This window comes from Panulirus ornatus, chromosome 7 (assembly GCF_036320965.1).
Source record: "Panulirus ornatus isolate Po-2019 chromosome 7, ASM3632096v1, whole genome shotgun sequence".
NCBI classification, from domain to species: Eukaryota; Metazoa; Arthropoda; class Malacostraca; order Decapoda; family Palinuridae; genus Panulirus; species Panulirus ornatus.
Window position 1 is genome coordinate 44093978 of NC_092230.1, and position 16798 is coordinate 44110775.

The following is a 16798-nucleotide window of genomic DNA, read 5'->3' on the forward strand; positions in this document are numbered from 1 at the left end:
TGGTGGCTGATTCATGTGAGAAACTGCAGAAGCTGGTGACTGAGTTTGGTAAAGTGTGTGGAAGAAGAAGGTTAAGAGTAAATGTGAATAAGCGCAAGGTTATTAGGTACAGTAGGGTTGAGGGTCAAGTCAATTGGGAGGTGAGTTTGAATGGAGAAAAACTGGAGGAAGTGAAGTGTTTTAGATATCTGGGAGTGGATCTGGCAGCGGATGGAACCATGGAAGCGGAAGTGGATCATAGGGTGGGGGAGGGGGCGAAAATTCTGGGGGCCTTGAAGAATGTGTGGAAGTCGAGAACATTATCTCGGAAAGCAAAAATGGGTATGTTTGAAGGAATAGTGGTTCCAACAATGTTGTATGGTTGCGAGGCGTGGGCTATGGATAGAGTTGTGCGCAGGAGGATGGATGTGCTGGAAATGAGATGTTTGAGGACAATGTGTGGTGTGAGGTGGTTTGATCGAGTGAGTAACGTAAGGGTAAGAGAGATGTGTGGAAATAAAAAGAGCGTGGTTGCGAGAGCAGAAGAGGGTGTTCTGAAGTGGTTTGGGCACATGGAGAGAATGAGTGAGGAAAGATTGACCAAGAGAATATATGTGTCGGAGGTGGAGGGAACGAGGAGAAGAGGGAGACCAAATTGGAGGTGGAAAGATGGAGTGAAAAAGATTTTGTGTGATCGGGGCCTGAACATGCAGGAGGGTGAAAGGAGGGCAAGGAATAGAGTGAATTGGAGCGATGTGGTATACCGGGGTTGACGTGCTGTCAGTGGATTGAATCAAGGCATGTGAAGCGTCTGGGGTAAACCATGGAAAGCTGTGTAGGTATGTATATTTGCGTGTGTGGACATATGTATATACATGTGTATGGGGGGGGTTGGGCCATTTCTTTCGTCTGTTTCCTTGCGCTACCTCGCAAATGCGGGAGACAGCGACAAAGTATAATAAAAAAAAAATAATAATCATTAATTACATTCCCAATATGTGTAGTGTAGTAAATCAAGTACATGCTCCCTCTAAAATCACTTACCCATCCCCATCCCATGTCCAGCAAATCGACTTCCACAGTTATATAAGTGCTTCTTGCCATTTCACTTTGCATACACTTACAAATATGCAGTTTACTTTTTCTCTTTTGGCACACACATACACACTTAGAAAGGGGCTCCTTTCTATTTCTCTTTACTTACTAAGCTGACTCACATCACCTCTATTTACAATACTCTCCACAGCATGCAGTTCACTTGCTCATATTCTTAACGTTACATATAACAATCTGTAACTAATGATTTTGCAATCTTTTATATACTCCTTCCACTTCTATCTCATACAAATATATACCTATTTCTTTGTTCGTTTCTATATACCTCTTCTCAACATTTTATTCACTTCCCATTCACCTCCTGAAATTTTCATTTGGTTTTATTCAACTGTACTTGAAAACTTAAGTGAATGGTCTCAACAGGCCTAGGAAATAAAAGGCTGCATATGACTAGAAAATGGTCTCAAAGGATCAGTGAAATGAGGGAGGTGAAATAAACCAAAATACCAACAGTTCAAAGTGATTTAAAGATGAATGACCTCAGCTGACTCCAGAATCATTATTCTACAATGATCTTAGAAACAACCAGTCTAAAAAAAATTAAAAGATGAATTATTTCATGTATCCTTAAGATGTGTACTTATGGCTGACAGAATGGTTGAATGATCTCAACATACCTAAAAGATGGATGGTCTCTGTGGTGAGGCAGCGTGACCGGCAGACTTCTAGAGCATCACAAAGATCATATGAGCCGGATGTAAGCAAGAGTGGCAGAAGCTTTTTCCTATCATAGTCAGCGTACAGGGCCACCAGCTGACTATGGTATGTCTTGCTTAACTCACGGCGATGTTCATAAAGGGCATCCAGGTACTGCAAGAGAAAAAAGAGACCATTATAATCTGAATATTAAGGTCATTCAATTGTTTAAGGAAATTCATGAAAAACTCTGGGATATTTACCACCTGTCTTTTGAATACAGCAGCATCACAGTAATAATAATAAAAAAAAGAAAAATCATACTGCCTTTTCTTCTTCAAGCTCCTCAACACCACACCATTAGGAAAACATTACATTCTGATGTATGTGTGGAGCCTTCAGCTCAAAAAAATTTTTGTTTCAAAATTGAAACATATTCAGATACTTCAATACTTGATAAAATCATAGAAAATATATCATAATGCTCTCAGTTACTGACAGATACCCAGTAGCTACAATACAAATAATCAGATGATACTTCAAAACTGCCTTTATTTCACAGCTTAATTTAAGATCATATAGACAACCAAACAATATTTTAACCCCAGATTCATATTCAGCATGAAAATTAATACTTATAATAAGACTTTGAGGAAAATCTATTTCTCTGAGAAAAATACCAAAAACTGCAGGTAATAGTTCAGGGTATTTTTCAGCTGAAAAAAATTTTTGTTTCAAAATTGAAACATAATATATTCAAACCCTTCTATACTTGAAATCATCTTGGAAAATATAACATAATGCTCTCAGTTACTGACTGATACCCAGTAAATACGATGTAAATGATCAGATGATACTCAAAATTGCCACAGTTTAATTAAAGACTTTGAAGGAAATCTAATTCTCTGAGAAAAATACCAAAAACTGCAGGTAATAATTCAGGGTATTTTTCAGCTTAAAAGACATTTTGTTTCAAAACTGAAACATAACATATTCAAACACTTCTATACTTGAAATAATCATGGAAAATATATCATAATGCTCTCAGTTCCTGATAGATACCCAGTACATACGATGCAAATTATCAATTGATACTTTAAAACGCCTTTATTTCACAGTTTAATTGAGGATCATATAGATGACCAAACAATATTTTAACACAAGATTTGTATCTAGCATGAAAAATAATACTTATAATGAGGTTTTGAAGGAAATCTATTCATCTGAAAAAAAAATAAAAAATTGCAGGGTATTTTTCAGCTCAAAAAACTTTTTGGTTCAAAATTGAAACATATTCAAACACTTCTATACTTGAAATATTCATGGAAAACATATCCTAATGCTCTCAGCTGCCAAAAGATACCTAGTAAATACGATGCAAATGACTATATGATACTAAGCAGCTGGAAGTCTCATTACTCTAAAGACCAAGCCCAAAAAATTATTTCTTGCCCTAACTGCTCACCTTGTAAAGAAACTGTGGATGTGTAGAAAGAGCAGACACAACATTTTCTGGTGGGACAATATTGATATGCTGGCAACAGATCTCCAGTGTTGGAGTAGAATCTAGAACCATCAGCTCCACGACATGTTTTGCTACACAGCCATACAAATTGTGACGAGCGATGAGAGAGAAAACATCTTTATGTTTCAATCTGTAATTACAAAAAGTATTTGAATTAACACAAAATAATAGAATATCATCAAGTATATCACATCAAAGGGTAACAGAGAGTACCACATCTTTATGAGGTTCTCCTACAAACATGATCAACAAAATGCAGTTTAAATAACAATGAAAATGCAGCAAATGCAAGGACAGAGTGAACATAATGGGAGCTTTACTTACTTCAGATAGATGGCAAGAGCTTTATCATGTTTATCAATGTTTGAATAGAGGTGAGCAAGAGCTTGAAGTAATGTCATATTATTAGTGTTCCGAGCAAGGGTCTCAAGGACGTTATTGATGATGTATGAAACATTGTAGAGATGACCAGGCCAGTCCTGAACCACTTGGAGAAATCCCTGAAAAGTGAATAAGCAAAATATATATCTTTCTTTCGTACTATTCGCCATTTCCCACGATAGCGAGGTTTATATATTTTCTTCTTTTTTTCATACATTTTCGCCTTATCCCGCATTAGCGAGGTAGCATTAAGAACAGAGGAGTGAGCCTTAGAGGGAATATCCTCACTTGGCCCTCCTCTCCGTTCCTTCTTTTGGAAAATTATAAATGGGAGGGGAGGATTTCCAGCCCCCTGCTCTCTCCCCTTTTAGTCGCCTTCTACAACACGCAGGGAATACATGGGAAGTATTCTTTCTCCCCTATCCCCAAGCATATATATATATATTGGCATGCGAATAATACTGACTGAAGGTTGAGGCATTCACAGAGTGGAAAGTACAGAAAATGGACATGAACAAAATAAAAAAAATGTAATGCCCCAGTATTTTCTAAAAAAAAAAAAAAAAAAAATCAGAGGCTCTCAATGCCACCTTAATTACAAACCTCATACACAACAGTAGTCCTTGACAGTCCCTGATGGACATATGACTCAAAGGAATTCGGACTGTCACCTGGGTGTGAAGCAGTGTCAAATATGAAATCACAGCTCCATTTGCTTTGATTTCCAGAAATAGATATCAATCACAATGCATATCTAACCCATCTAATGCTGCAATAATACTCCATAAGTGTTATCTCTAACTCTTACCAACTTTTCACCATTCACCCATACATCTCATGATATCATCCTTCATTTTAACAATCCTCATATAATATCCTCTTCTAAATCCTCCAAGTTTTCTTTGACTCTTTAACAATTTCATCAAAACAGTAACACTCCACTCCTTTCCATCTTTTTCTGATTTCATTCCACTATGTCATCTGCCACTGACCTCCCTTAAAACAATCCATATACTCTCAACACTGAATAACCACTGGAATGCAGCTGTGGATGGGAAGCTGTGGTTTCAGTGCATTACACTTGACAGCAAGAGAATGGATGTGAGCAGCTGTGGCATTCCTTCATCTGTTCCTTCTCTGCCTCACTAACACAGGAAATGGCCATCAAGTATGAAAAAAAATCATCATTGTCACTAATAGCAGTAGTGGCAATGATAGAAGGATAATTGCATTAACTAATGCTGTTGTTCTTCTTTTAACAGTATCACCACCACCATTTTCATTATTATCACACTTATCATTTGTCATTAAAACAATCATTATTGTTATTATCATTAATACTACTAATACCAGCATTAATAAATTTCCTGGAAAGGTTATTGAACAAAGGTAGCATCCTTCAAAAAATAATTAACCATTAATGAATTTCTAATCAAGTGTATCTAACAATGGTATTGTCACCTAAAGATACAGCTCTTAAACTATGCAGTAATTCAATGACACCAAATTGTACTCTATTAGACTTAACATACACTATTCATCTGCAGCAACTTAGCTTTTCTACTTAAACTTAGCAGTGAGATCTATAATACTCTTCCTACTGTACTCAGGTAGCAGCGATTAGCCTAAGTATTTACTAGGAGCAAGTTATATTGCTTTAACCCTATTGAACACAGGGCTCTCATGCATTCAGATTGAGTATGTCTGCAGCTTGCTGTCTCATATTCGTATAGATAAATAAAAGAATAAGAAAATTTTCATTGATGCTTAATTCTATGCTGCTTCGCCTTTGTTGAAAATAGGGATCTTGTGCATTCACCTTGTGTGTATCTACAGACTGCTGTTTCATGTATGCATAAATAATTAGTGAATGAAAAAATTTTCACTGATATATAATAAACAAGTAAGTTCTGGGAGCATTGAAGAATGTGTGGAAGGCGAGAACATTATCTAGGAGAGCAAAAATGGGCATGTCTGACAGAATAGTGGTTCCAACAATGTTATACGGTTGCAAGTTGTGGGCTATAGATAGGGTTGTGCGGAGGAGGGTGGATGTGTTGGAAATAAGATGTTTGATGACAATATGTGGTGTGAGGTGGTTTAATCAAGTAAGTAAGGAAAGGATAAGAGAGATGTGTGGTAATAAAAAGAGTGTGGCTGAGAGAGCAGAAGAGGGTGTATTGAAATGGTTTGGTCACATGGACAGAATGAGTGATGAAAGATTGGCAAAGAGGATATATGTGTCAGAGGTGGAGGGAACGAGGAGAAGTGGGAGACCAAATTGGAAGTGGAATGATGGAGTGAAAAAGATTTTGAATGATCGGGGCCTGAACATACAGGAGGGTGAAAGGCATGCAAGGAATAGAGTGAATTGGAACGATGTGGTATACTGGGGTCGACGTGCTGTCAATGGATTGAACCAGGGTATGTGAAGCATCTGGGGTAAACCATGGAAAGTTTTGTGGTGCCTGGATGTGGAAAGGGAGCTGTGGTTTGGGTGCATTACACATGACAACTAGAGACTGAGTGTGAACGAATGTGGCCTTTGTTGTCTTTTCCTAGTGCTACCTCACACGTGCGCGGGGGGAAGGGGGTACCATTTCATGTGTGGCGACATGAATGGATGAAGGCAGCAAGCATGAATATGTACATGTGTATATATGTATATGTCTGTGTATGTATATGTATCATCCCTGGGATAGGGGAGAAAGAATACTTCCCACGTATTCCCTGCATGTCACAAAAGGCAACTAAAAGGGGAGGGAGCGGGGGGCTGGAAATCCTCCCCTTCCGTTTATAATTTTCCTAAAGAGGGAACGGAGAGATGGGCCAAGTGAGAATATACCCTCTAAGGCTCACTCCTCTGTTCTTAACGCTACCTCGCTAATGCGGGATAAGGCGAATATGTATGGAAAAAAAAGTATATGTAGGTATACGTTGAAATTTATAGGTATGTATATGTGCATGTGTGGACGTTTATGTATATACATGTGTATGTGGGTGGGTTGGACCATTCTTTCGTCTGTTTCCTTGCGCTACTTCGCTAACGTGGGAGACAGCAGCAAAGTATAATAAATATAGATAAAATAATATATTTATTTATCTATATTTATCATACTTTGTTGCTGTTAGTGAGGTAGCACAAGGAAACAGATGAAATAGTGGCCCAACCCATCCACCCACACATGTATATACATAAACGCCCACACACACACATATACATAATAATAATAATAATAATAATAATAATAATAATAATAATAATAATAATAATGATAATAATAATAATAATAATCAATACTTGTAATACACTATACAAACTGAAACTCTTTGTGGATCCAAAGTTATTCAATACACATTTAGTCTCGTACACAAGGTAAAAGAACCTAATTTTCCAACTGACTACTACCTAATGGTCCTAAATAATGTTACAACCTACTAGCTCTACCTAATGCTCCTACCTAAATGTTCCTATCTATTACTTATACCTACTTGCTCTAACCATTTTGCCAAAAGGCTAGCACATAGTGCTCACTGCAGCAAAATCTAGAGTTATAAAGAATGAGCTGTGTGAGCCAAGTGTTGTCAAGTGCCATGTATTTCAAGAGATTATGTTTGTGAACAGAATGCCAGTAGTTCAAGTGTGGGTGAGGAAGAAAGAAAAGATAGCTACCTGGGTCAGAGGAATCCAACTTAACCACTGAAGTCCTGGCTCACTACTCTGCCATCACTAATCCTCCCAATACCTGGGCAGCTTGTACCCGTGATATACCTCCCTAGTCATTGGCTGCCTGCCAACTACTACCTACAAACAGCTTTCTCAAAATTTCTTTATTCATAAATTGGAATGCAATTCTAATATTTGCCAGGAGACAGTTGGTCTTTTTCACTATTCTCTTAAGGCAGGGAACTGGTGACTCCCAAGTCTCTCGTGAACAGATTTCCAGTGTATGTCCTGCACTCTCTTTGACAACTTGTGGGGGACTGAAATGCATAATACATTTTCCACCTGTGATGGAAAGATGCTAATAACAAATGAAGGCTGGGACCATTAAATCCTTAAATGATGTCCAGAGTAGCTCTCACTGACTCCTCATATCCAAAGCAGCATGTGAATTGATGACACCACTCAAATTAATTCATCACCAATCATGTTTTTAAGCTTGTAAATTTCTTTGGTGCTGTCTGTATGATTACTGCAATGAGCTTGCTTGGGAGCTCCCTTACTGACAATAGTGATCACTAGACTTACAATTCCATAAACAATATTTTCAGCTTTTTCCTTATTCATTCCATGCATTCCCTGAACAATCATATTTCAGCACACCAAGCTCATATTTCTGTGGTCATTTGAGTGGAATAAGCCTTGAAAAACCATAGCTATCATTCTGATAATGCATTTATACACCATCACAATGTCACAATATTACCTGGTTATTTGGTAATATGTATATATTAGAAAATAGCTAAAGTAAATGCCGATCAGTTGCCACATCTCTGAACTAAAGTTAATCTATTGCAATGAGTGTGACATATAACTCACTTGATGGTCAGTCTGCAGCAAGTCCAGCAAGACATTCTGATACACTGCAGGATCCAGATTGACACCATGACCAAGGGGTAGGTGTGGACTTAACACACGCAATTGACGAACACGGGTGAATCTCACCACTGCTTCCTCCCAGAGTGCCTTGTCAGAACCTGTGCCCAAGGAGCAAAGAGGTAATTTGGTTCAAAAGGTTCTTGTTTGGAGGGATTTATCCATTCGCACATCTTTTGACAACACTTTACAAAAAAACGTGACAAGACAGGGTAAACAGGGTAAAAGTAATCAGAACGAGAATTTGTTTGTGCAGTAAGTCATTTAGTGATCATAACTAAAGAAATTATAGATACTACATGGCAAAGTGAGAGATAAACAACGCAAACTTACACCATAATTAAAACACAAACTTACACCATAATTAAAATGTGTGGATTACAGCTTGGTCATGAGAATGGCAGGAGAAAATCTTACAGAAGCTCTGCCAATGCAGCATTTATAAACTAGGATACAACACATGAAGGATGTAACGAATGTGCTTAATGCTGGGAAATTTGCAAGAAGTGGTTAAGGGTTCCAAGTGAGTCAGGCTTAAGACTTCAGATACCAAAAATGAATTAAGGGTTTGGGATTGAGGATGTGGTGAAAAAGAGGTGCTGTTTCCAAGACAGTTCACAAGCAAACAATAAACAGTGGTCTGGCAAAAATAGGATCCTACCATACTTAGCAGGGACACCCATTTATAAAAATATTCTATTATCCTTTAATTTCTTATTTCTCTTCCCAAATCTTTTATTTTTCATCTAATCAACATATTTATGTAACTAGTTAACTAAAAGGTAACTGATCTACTATACATAAATGGGAACTGTCTTAAACATACAAGTAATAAAGGCAGAAAAGTTACAAGAGATCATAAATAAAATGGAGGGATAGCATAACTAGAAGATATGGCTGAAAGAGTTGTTTGTATAAAGGAGTGTGTTGATATGCAGGGATTTGAATGAATGGAAAATACGTTAAAGCTCACTATACTTGACAATGGGAAATGCAAACTAGCCTTAAATAGAATAGCTGTAGGAATAAGCATTCACAAGTAAATCAACATACAGTTTATGTAAGCAAAGATTCCACATTACCAATAATATAAAAGGAAGTTTGTATACGAACATGAAATGATCAGTTCAACTATATGGATAATATGCCTATCTTGCCTTAGAAAGCAAGTAAACTCACCAAGTATTTGTGTGCAAAGCTTGGCTGCATCCTGGTAACTGCCACAGGCCATCAGATGGTCTAAATATACCCTACCAACACTGAGCAGAGTATAGCGCTGAACTTCCCTTGATGTCTTTACCACCTGAGAGGTCAAGCGATGAGTATTAGAGATGCGGGAAAAAGATATCTTCACAAAATGCTACAGAAGTAGATGGTACAGGCCACAATGGAAATATACCCTCTCCATAGTATACAGAAAGTAATCAAACTAATCTAATTTTCTTCATGGTTCTCTAAACTTCAACAGCTTCACTGGATTCAACGATGATTCTATCAACGAGGAAGCAGCCTTTAACTTACTTTAATTATGTAAAGATCAAAACTGCTAATTCCTATAGCTACTGGAAATGTTTTCTTATAGTATGTACATACATGGAAGGTCTTCATCAATTACATTTTCTGTAACTAGGTAGAAAAAAAAGAAGAATCCTTTCAAATAAGGCAATCAATTCTACACAAAAAAGTAAATTTTTTTCCCTCTCTCATATATCTCTTTTTTCATATTCAATTGCCATTTCCTGCATTTGCAGGTATCATTAGGAATAGACAAAAAAAAGAGCCACATTTTCTCATCCATTCTCTAGCTCTCAGTGCAATTACTGAGACTAAAGCCCCTATCCACAACTTGGCCCTACAGACCTTTCCATGATTTCCCCAGATGCTTCACATGCCCTGATTCAGTTCACTGATAATGCATTGACCCTTGTATACAACATTATCTGGTTATCCAGTTAATTTCCTATAAAAGGCTGGAAGCACAATGTTACAAACACCTATACGCTCAGACGGTAGGCACTAGCTGTAGGATGAAAGTGTTAAATGTGTGAAGCAAACACAGAATTGTTAAAGACGCCTATGAAACTAAAATCTGTAGTAACAGCTAACATCTTTTACGTCATTTGCCATTTTCTGCTAGGTAAGAATCTCCTTCGCAAGAAGAGCCAATTCAGTCAAATTCATGACAATGCACAGATTCTAGCACTGTGCACACAAACCACATAAAACCCTGTAAATCCCTTCTAGTTGTGTGACTGATTTCATGTTTTCTGAGCTGAGGGTGTAGAGTCCCAATGAAGCACGACCTCTATCAGCAAGATATGATGTGTAATGATAACATAGCTAAAAGAAAATGCATTTTTCTTTTTTAGAAACAGTTGCAAGAAAATTCATTTTTCTTTTATACAGATCAAGACAAAATAAGCTGCTTAAAACAAAAACAAGAAGACCTTTTTAAGCTGATCATTTAAGAACAAAACTTTTGTGACATGTGGCCTGTATATCTACCCTAGATACAGTCTTTCTACATGGAAAAATATCCCAACAAACAATAAGACTAACAAGGTATAAGATCACAGCAAAATCTAACATTTTATTAAGTAAAAGTGCAAGGAAATATGCAAATAAGTTTTTTATTATATTTAGAGTCTCAGTTTGAGTCTTCAAACCTATTCCTTGCCATGTAAAGATTTGGCTAAGAATTAGTAGAACTTGTCAAGGTAAAAGATAGCCTCCCTTATTTTAAGGTTATTAGGAGTCCAAGCCTTTGTATGGCATATTTCTCCTTGAAGTCCAGACTGACAGAAAAAGGGGCAAAAACTCTAAAATTTGTTAAGGTAATCACCTTGAACTGTAGTTTGTTTACCAATTTAAATGCCAAAGACTCCCTCATTCTGGAGAGTAATGGAAATGCCAGTTGGCACCCTTCAAGTCTCGGATAATTATCCAGTCGTTAAACTGCAGTGAAGCATCTGGGGTAAACCATGGAAAGTTCTGTGGGGCCTGGATGTGGAAAGGGAGCTGTGGTTTCAGGCATTATTACATGACAGCTAGAGACTGAGCGTGAACAAATGGGGCCTTTGTTGTCTTTTCCTAGCGCTACCTCGCACACATGAGGGGGGAGGGGGATGTTATTCCATGTATGGCGAGGTGGCAATGGGAATAAATAAAGGCAGACAGTAAGAATTATGTACATGTGTATATATGTACATGTCTGTGTGTGTATATATATGTGTAGATTGAGATGTATAGGTATGTATATTTGCGTGTGTGGACGTGTATGTACATACATGCGTATGGGGGTGGGTTGGGCCATTTCTTTCATCTGTTTCCTTGCACTACCTCACAAACGCGGGAGACAGCGACAGAGCAAAATAAAAATATAAAAAAATATAAACTGTAACGTCCGCAATACATTAAGTAAAGTCATCATCTTAAGAGCTGTGTTACAGTATGAGGGTATTTTGAAAACAAAGATCCAAAATCAATCTTTTCATGTTTGAATCCTTCTCATGGGCAAAACTGGTTCCCACTGCAGACTTTATCATGTCCTTGCCAATCATTTCTCCACTATAATCCAGAAATAGTTAAGTTAGGGAATATCCTAATCTTTTCTTAACAGGGGTGGCTGAAATTCCAACTCCAACCAAAACCTTTCAATGTTTGTATTTTTTAGCATCACCGCCTGTAGATCTTCAAATATCTCACAAGTCCTGAAGTCAACTTACACCGGCTGAAGACCCAGCTCAATAGCTTTGAAAGGGCATTTCTGTCTCCAGTAAAGTTAGACTTAGATGTAACAAGGATTTTCCTTCTCAAGGGAGAATAAAAGAAATAGCAAAGCCCTCTAGATCTATTCTTTTAATGATAAGTGCAACAACCCCAACTTCCTGTCTCCTTCCTTTACTTTCATTTGAAGAGAAACTTCTTTAACAAGACTGTATTCTGTTTTGTCAACTGACATATACATGTATAATTTGGCATTACAGGAAACCAACTACTTGTGTTTATGCCATGAGTGCAGAAGCACCTTCAGTGATGCTTTATCGTTGGAATGCAATCACAGCAAAAAACTTCTCACTCAAGAAGAGACCATCCTTCCCCTCTTTCCCTACTACAGTTTGCAGAGTTGTCTAGAAGGTACAGGAAACCATGGAGAAGGGATCCTTGGGATACATAATAATAATTACAAAAAAATGTATATGTATATATTTTCTCTCAAATACCCTAATGATGACCCAGGAATCAAGATAGCTCATCTCAGCAAATATCTCGCGGTACATTAGAAGCTCCAGGTATGTGTACCATGAGCTCCATTGCAAAATAGCAGATGAAGACATAAGCCATACCACAGGTAAAAAACATACTGATCCATATGACAGTAGAAGCCAGTACATTGGCAGTGTGTCCTGACAGCATGCAACCCTGGAAAAAAGTGAGCTATCTAAGGCCAGAAGCCAATCGGTAAATGATATCAACTCTATGACAGTCTCTGCTCACCCATGGGCCACCCAAGAACAGGTTATTAGCCACTATCTAGTTTAAAAGGACAACAGGCAGGCAGGGAAAGACTGTTTCTGACCAGACAGACTGAGGGTTTGAAGGTCCTAAACCCAAATTTCCTAAAGTGAACATGTCATTATGGCAACACAATTGCAGAAAAGAAAAATGCTGATAGCGGTTCTTGGTAATATAAGTTGGGTGACATGAGTGTATTTAACCTGACAGATTTTCGAGCCCATTTACATGGTCTGAAAATGAATAAAGTGAATTCCTAATGTGGTGCAAGCCAAAAATTGATTCTTGAAAGAGTCACTCTAAAGAGTGCCTATATAGTGCACCTCAGCAATGTCTCCATAGTATGCCTAATTGATTACATACCTCAAGAGCTTCTGCATGTTTCTTGTTCTCCAGCAACCATTCGATGCGATCATCAGCACTCCTTGGTTTGGCAACGACTACATCTTGGGGGCACACAATGTAGAACTGACGCTCCCCAACTAAGCACTCTGTAAAGTAAACATCATTAACATGATTCATAATAGCTTCAATTGCTCACTTTAAGTAAGAAGATATGAACACCCTGAGTGTTGTGTGGAAATACATTATCCATCAAAGGTAATAAGATAAATCATAATATGGGCTTTAGCTGTATTCTAACCAATCTTCATTACCAGATGAAAAAAAAATCAGTTTGCATATGACAGTGCAACATAAATCTAATCTTTTATCGTTAACTTAAAGGTTTCCAAAACAGAAAAAATCAGTTGAGAAAACAGAGGTAGTGAATATATAAAGCATTGAAATTTTCCCTATCCCTAGGGATAGGGGAATAAGAATACTACCTGCATACCTCCTACATGTCTTCTGAGATGATAAACATGGGGTCAGAGTGGAGGACTGGAAATATCTAAAAAGAGATTTATCTCAAAAAGCAGTACATAGTAAACCACTTCACCTTAACTCAATTTTTCAAGGTCTCCTAAACCCTAAGCAGTGCTAGCACCTCCAATGACCCTGCTAGCACTCACATTCACTCCCTGACTCCAGCTTGTTGCAGCACTTTAACCAGCCCACTGTCATTCAGTGATCTTTGAAACCCACCTAAATTGATGCAGATGCTACCTTCTGGTGACTCTCATAACTCTAAAGAACCTTCTTACTCTACAATCATCCTACATCAACTGCTTTGCATGCGGAGAGTAACAGCTTGAACTGATGAGTTTTACCATCTATATACTGTGTCAGCAGTTTTATGTACCTAAGATACATTTCTACCATCTTCTTTTTCTTTAAAACATGCAAAACTTGGAACACTGAGTCTGGGAATGAGTCCTGGAATAAATCCCATTCATTAATGGACATATCCCTGATTTTTTAATAATTTACCTTAAAACAACCCTATCTACAAACACATCCCATTTACATCAAGGGAGATCTATGGAAGAAATGTGATGTGTGGTAATACCAGAATATTTACAAGTGACTCTACACTAACAACCCATGGAAGCCAAAGATGCATTTGATGTGAAGAGCCAAATAAAAATACTGAGGCTGTAAGCTGCATATTATATATACTGGAATTGATCCTCCTCTTGTAGAAATCAAAGGTTACTTAAATTATGAATTCACAATGATAAGTTATTGCTCAAACTATGACCACCCCCTTGAGGGAGTGCCTGAAGGGAACAACCATCAGAGATATAGATAGAAAGACAGATTGAGAGATATGGCATACATCTAGACAGTGGGATAAAAACAGATGCATCAAAGATACTGTCGGATCAAGCTATATGCAGCAAACAAAAGATATCATATTAAAAAACAGTTACATACCTAGGTGGTAGTTTGCTGGTTTATATTCTTGATAGCATCTTATACCAAGCACATCCTTCGAAATCTCTTCAAAGGTTTTCTGCAGGGGCTCAAGAACACGCATCTGTGGTCTACGAGAGTCTACCCCTAAGCTGGCCAGCGAAAGATCTGTTTGTTTATTGTAAGCCAAGACCACTACATGCTCATCCAGTGGCCCCACACCACACACATAGAAGTCAGTTGTGAACATGTAAACTGATGAGAAGGAAAGATATTGGAAATTCATTAAAAAGGTAAAATCTAATAAAGTAAAAAAAAGAAAAAAAGGTTTAAGAATAGGGTAGAACCTCCATAATCTATTGAGAAATAACCATTAAAATCATAAACAATATGTCAAAATATGTACAAAAACTGAATAAGTAATAAATTCAATGGTTAACCATTAATGAGAGAATTGTCAAGAAAATGGCAAGGAAAGCATATGCTGTAAACAGCTGAATCATTAAAAATGATCAGTTTCATGCTTCAAGTGCACTTTATCTTTCTCATAACATTCATGCTGAGAGAAAGCCTTATTTGGTAGCTATCTGGGTTAAGTTTAGAGATACAGAAGGAGAGTCATAGGATAGAGCAGTGCAGGGTAGAAGAGTCATTTAGCCCCTTAACAGAATAATGAAGGATAGAGGTGTACATATGGATGTGAAGGATTAAGGGACAGCATAGTCCTCCCAACCCTGACTATGCAGCCATAATATGGACATGGGATGAGTCACAGATGTCAAGAATCCAAGCTGTGGAAATGAGTTATGTGAGAGTAGCATGTGGTATGAGTAGCTGAAATGAAGAAAATAATGAGGGAGGGTGTATGAGAGATTTAGTATGCCAGTGAATGCAGAGGGAATTAATTATGGAGTGCAATAGTTGGTGAAATATAATTCTTTGGTTCAGGAATGTGGAAATATTGCAAAATGGGTGATTTTATAAGGGGAGTGTAGGATAGTATAATTAAAGGGGTTGGCGTGAGAGGAAGACCACCTGTGACATGGGAAAGAGAGTTGAGGAGTCCAAGAGGGAGAAAAATGGGGGAGGAATGTGTGGAATGATGTATGCAAGAGAAGCATGTAAGGAAATGGATAAATGGAGACTCTTTTGCTGTGGTCATCCCCTTGATGGGAGTTCCTGGAGGGAACAGGCATTAGAGATATATACAGACCTACACAAACTTACATATTAGTTTACTGCTTCTGAAATATTAGATCAGTGCTTGTAATGCTGGAGAGATGAATGGTGTCCAAAATGCGTAAAAGAAAGTGTAACTTATAAATGCCTGATGAGTGTGGCTTCAAACGGGTGCATGCCTGGTGGAGTGGAATTTAAAGGTGGACCGAGAGTGAATAAGTTTTGTTGCTAATGTGTGTACTGGGGAAGGGCATGATCTGCTAGTGTTGAATACTGAAGTGTGAGGCAGGGCTAAACATTTCATTTCTATTTGGGTATTGGCAGCTGGCTATGAAGTAGTTTATGTGGGAAGGTTCTAATAGTATTGCAAGGAACAGGGTGAATAAACTGGAAGAAATTTTGTTTTGTTGTGTAGGTGAAGAATATGTGCGGTTGCTTAGCAAACAGTGATTGTTCTGATTTGTGTGGTTTGTATCTATGTTATGTTTGTTTTTAAAATGGTGGATGAGTAAGGAGGTGAGGTGTTGTTTAAGGTGGGGTGGATGAACAGACTGAAGAGGATACTGAGACATTCTTTTCCTTGTCCAAAGTTGGTGCTAGTATATGTTTTGAGGGCATTTTGATTGTTTATGGCTATTGAGTTGATGTTAGCAGTATGGAGAGTGAATGTCATTGGAGTGTCATATACATTACTCAGTATTATTCACACTTTGTTTAATGGGAGTGTTTGATCATTCAAGGTTGAGGAAGGTGCAGGTTGGATTTTTATGTGACAGGATAAGAGGGTGATGTTGGACCAGCTAGATGTATCCAAGGTCCTGAATCACCTTGATGAAGATATGCACTGTTGTATGCAGGTCCTAATGCTTACCAGTCACTTTTATCTGTAAGTACATAAGTAAATCCAGTATCCCATGTCCCTCTATCCAGCAGAAGAGCTCAAGAAAAAAAAATTCTTTATGCATCTGCCTTTGTACACTTTGCACATAATATTACAGGCTAACAAACATCACACACACCCATAGACAGCATCATCCTTATCTTTGTCTCACACTTGCTCTCATACTTCT

The 16798-nt window shown here is 37.8% G+C and overlaps 1 protein-coding gene across 1 annotated transcript in view; it reads right to left on the minus strand.

Moving 5' to 3' along the window:
• The window catches only part of lt (vacuolar protein sorting-associated protein light), a 51342-nt gene that overhangs the window by 22973 nt on the left and 11571 nt on the right, over window positions 1-16798 (minus strand). The window contains exons 7-13 of the mRNA XM_071663652.1: window positions 14571-14804; window positions 13116-13243; window positions 9417-9540; window positions 8181-8338; window positions 3581-3756; window positions 3197-3386; window positions 1713-1905 (exon numbers count right to left, since the gene is read on the minus strand). Coding sequence (XP_071519753.1) covers window positions 1713-1905; window positions 3197-3386; window positions 3581-3756; window positions 8181-8338; window positions 9417-9540; window positions 13116-13243; window positions 14571-14804 — 1203 coding nt within the window. The remainder of the gene's footprint in view (window positions 1-1712; window positions 1906-3196; window positions 3387-3580; window positions 3757-8180; window positions 8339-9416; window positions 9541-13115; window positions 13244-14570; window positions 14805-16798) is intronic.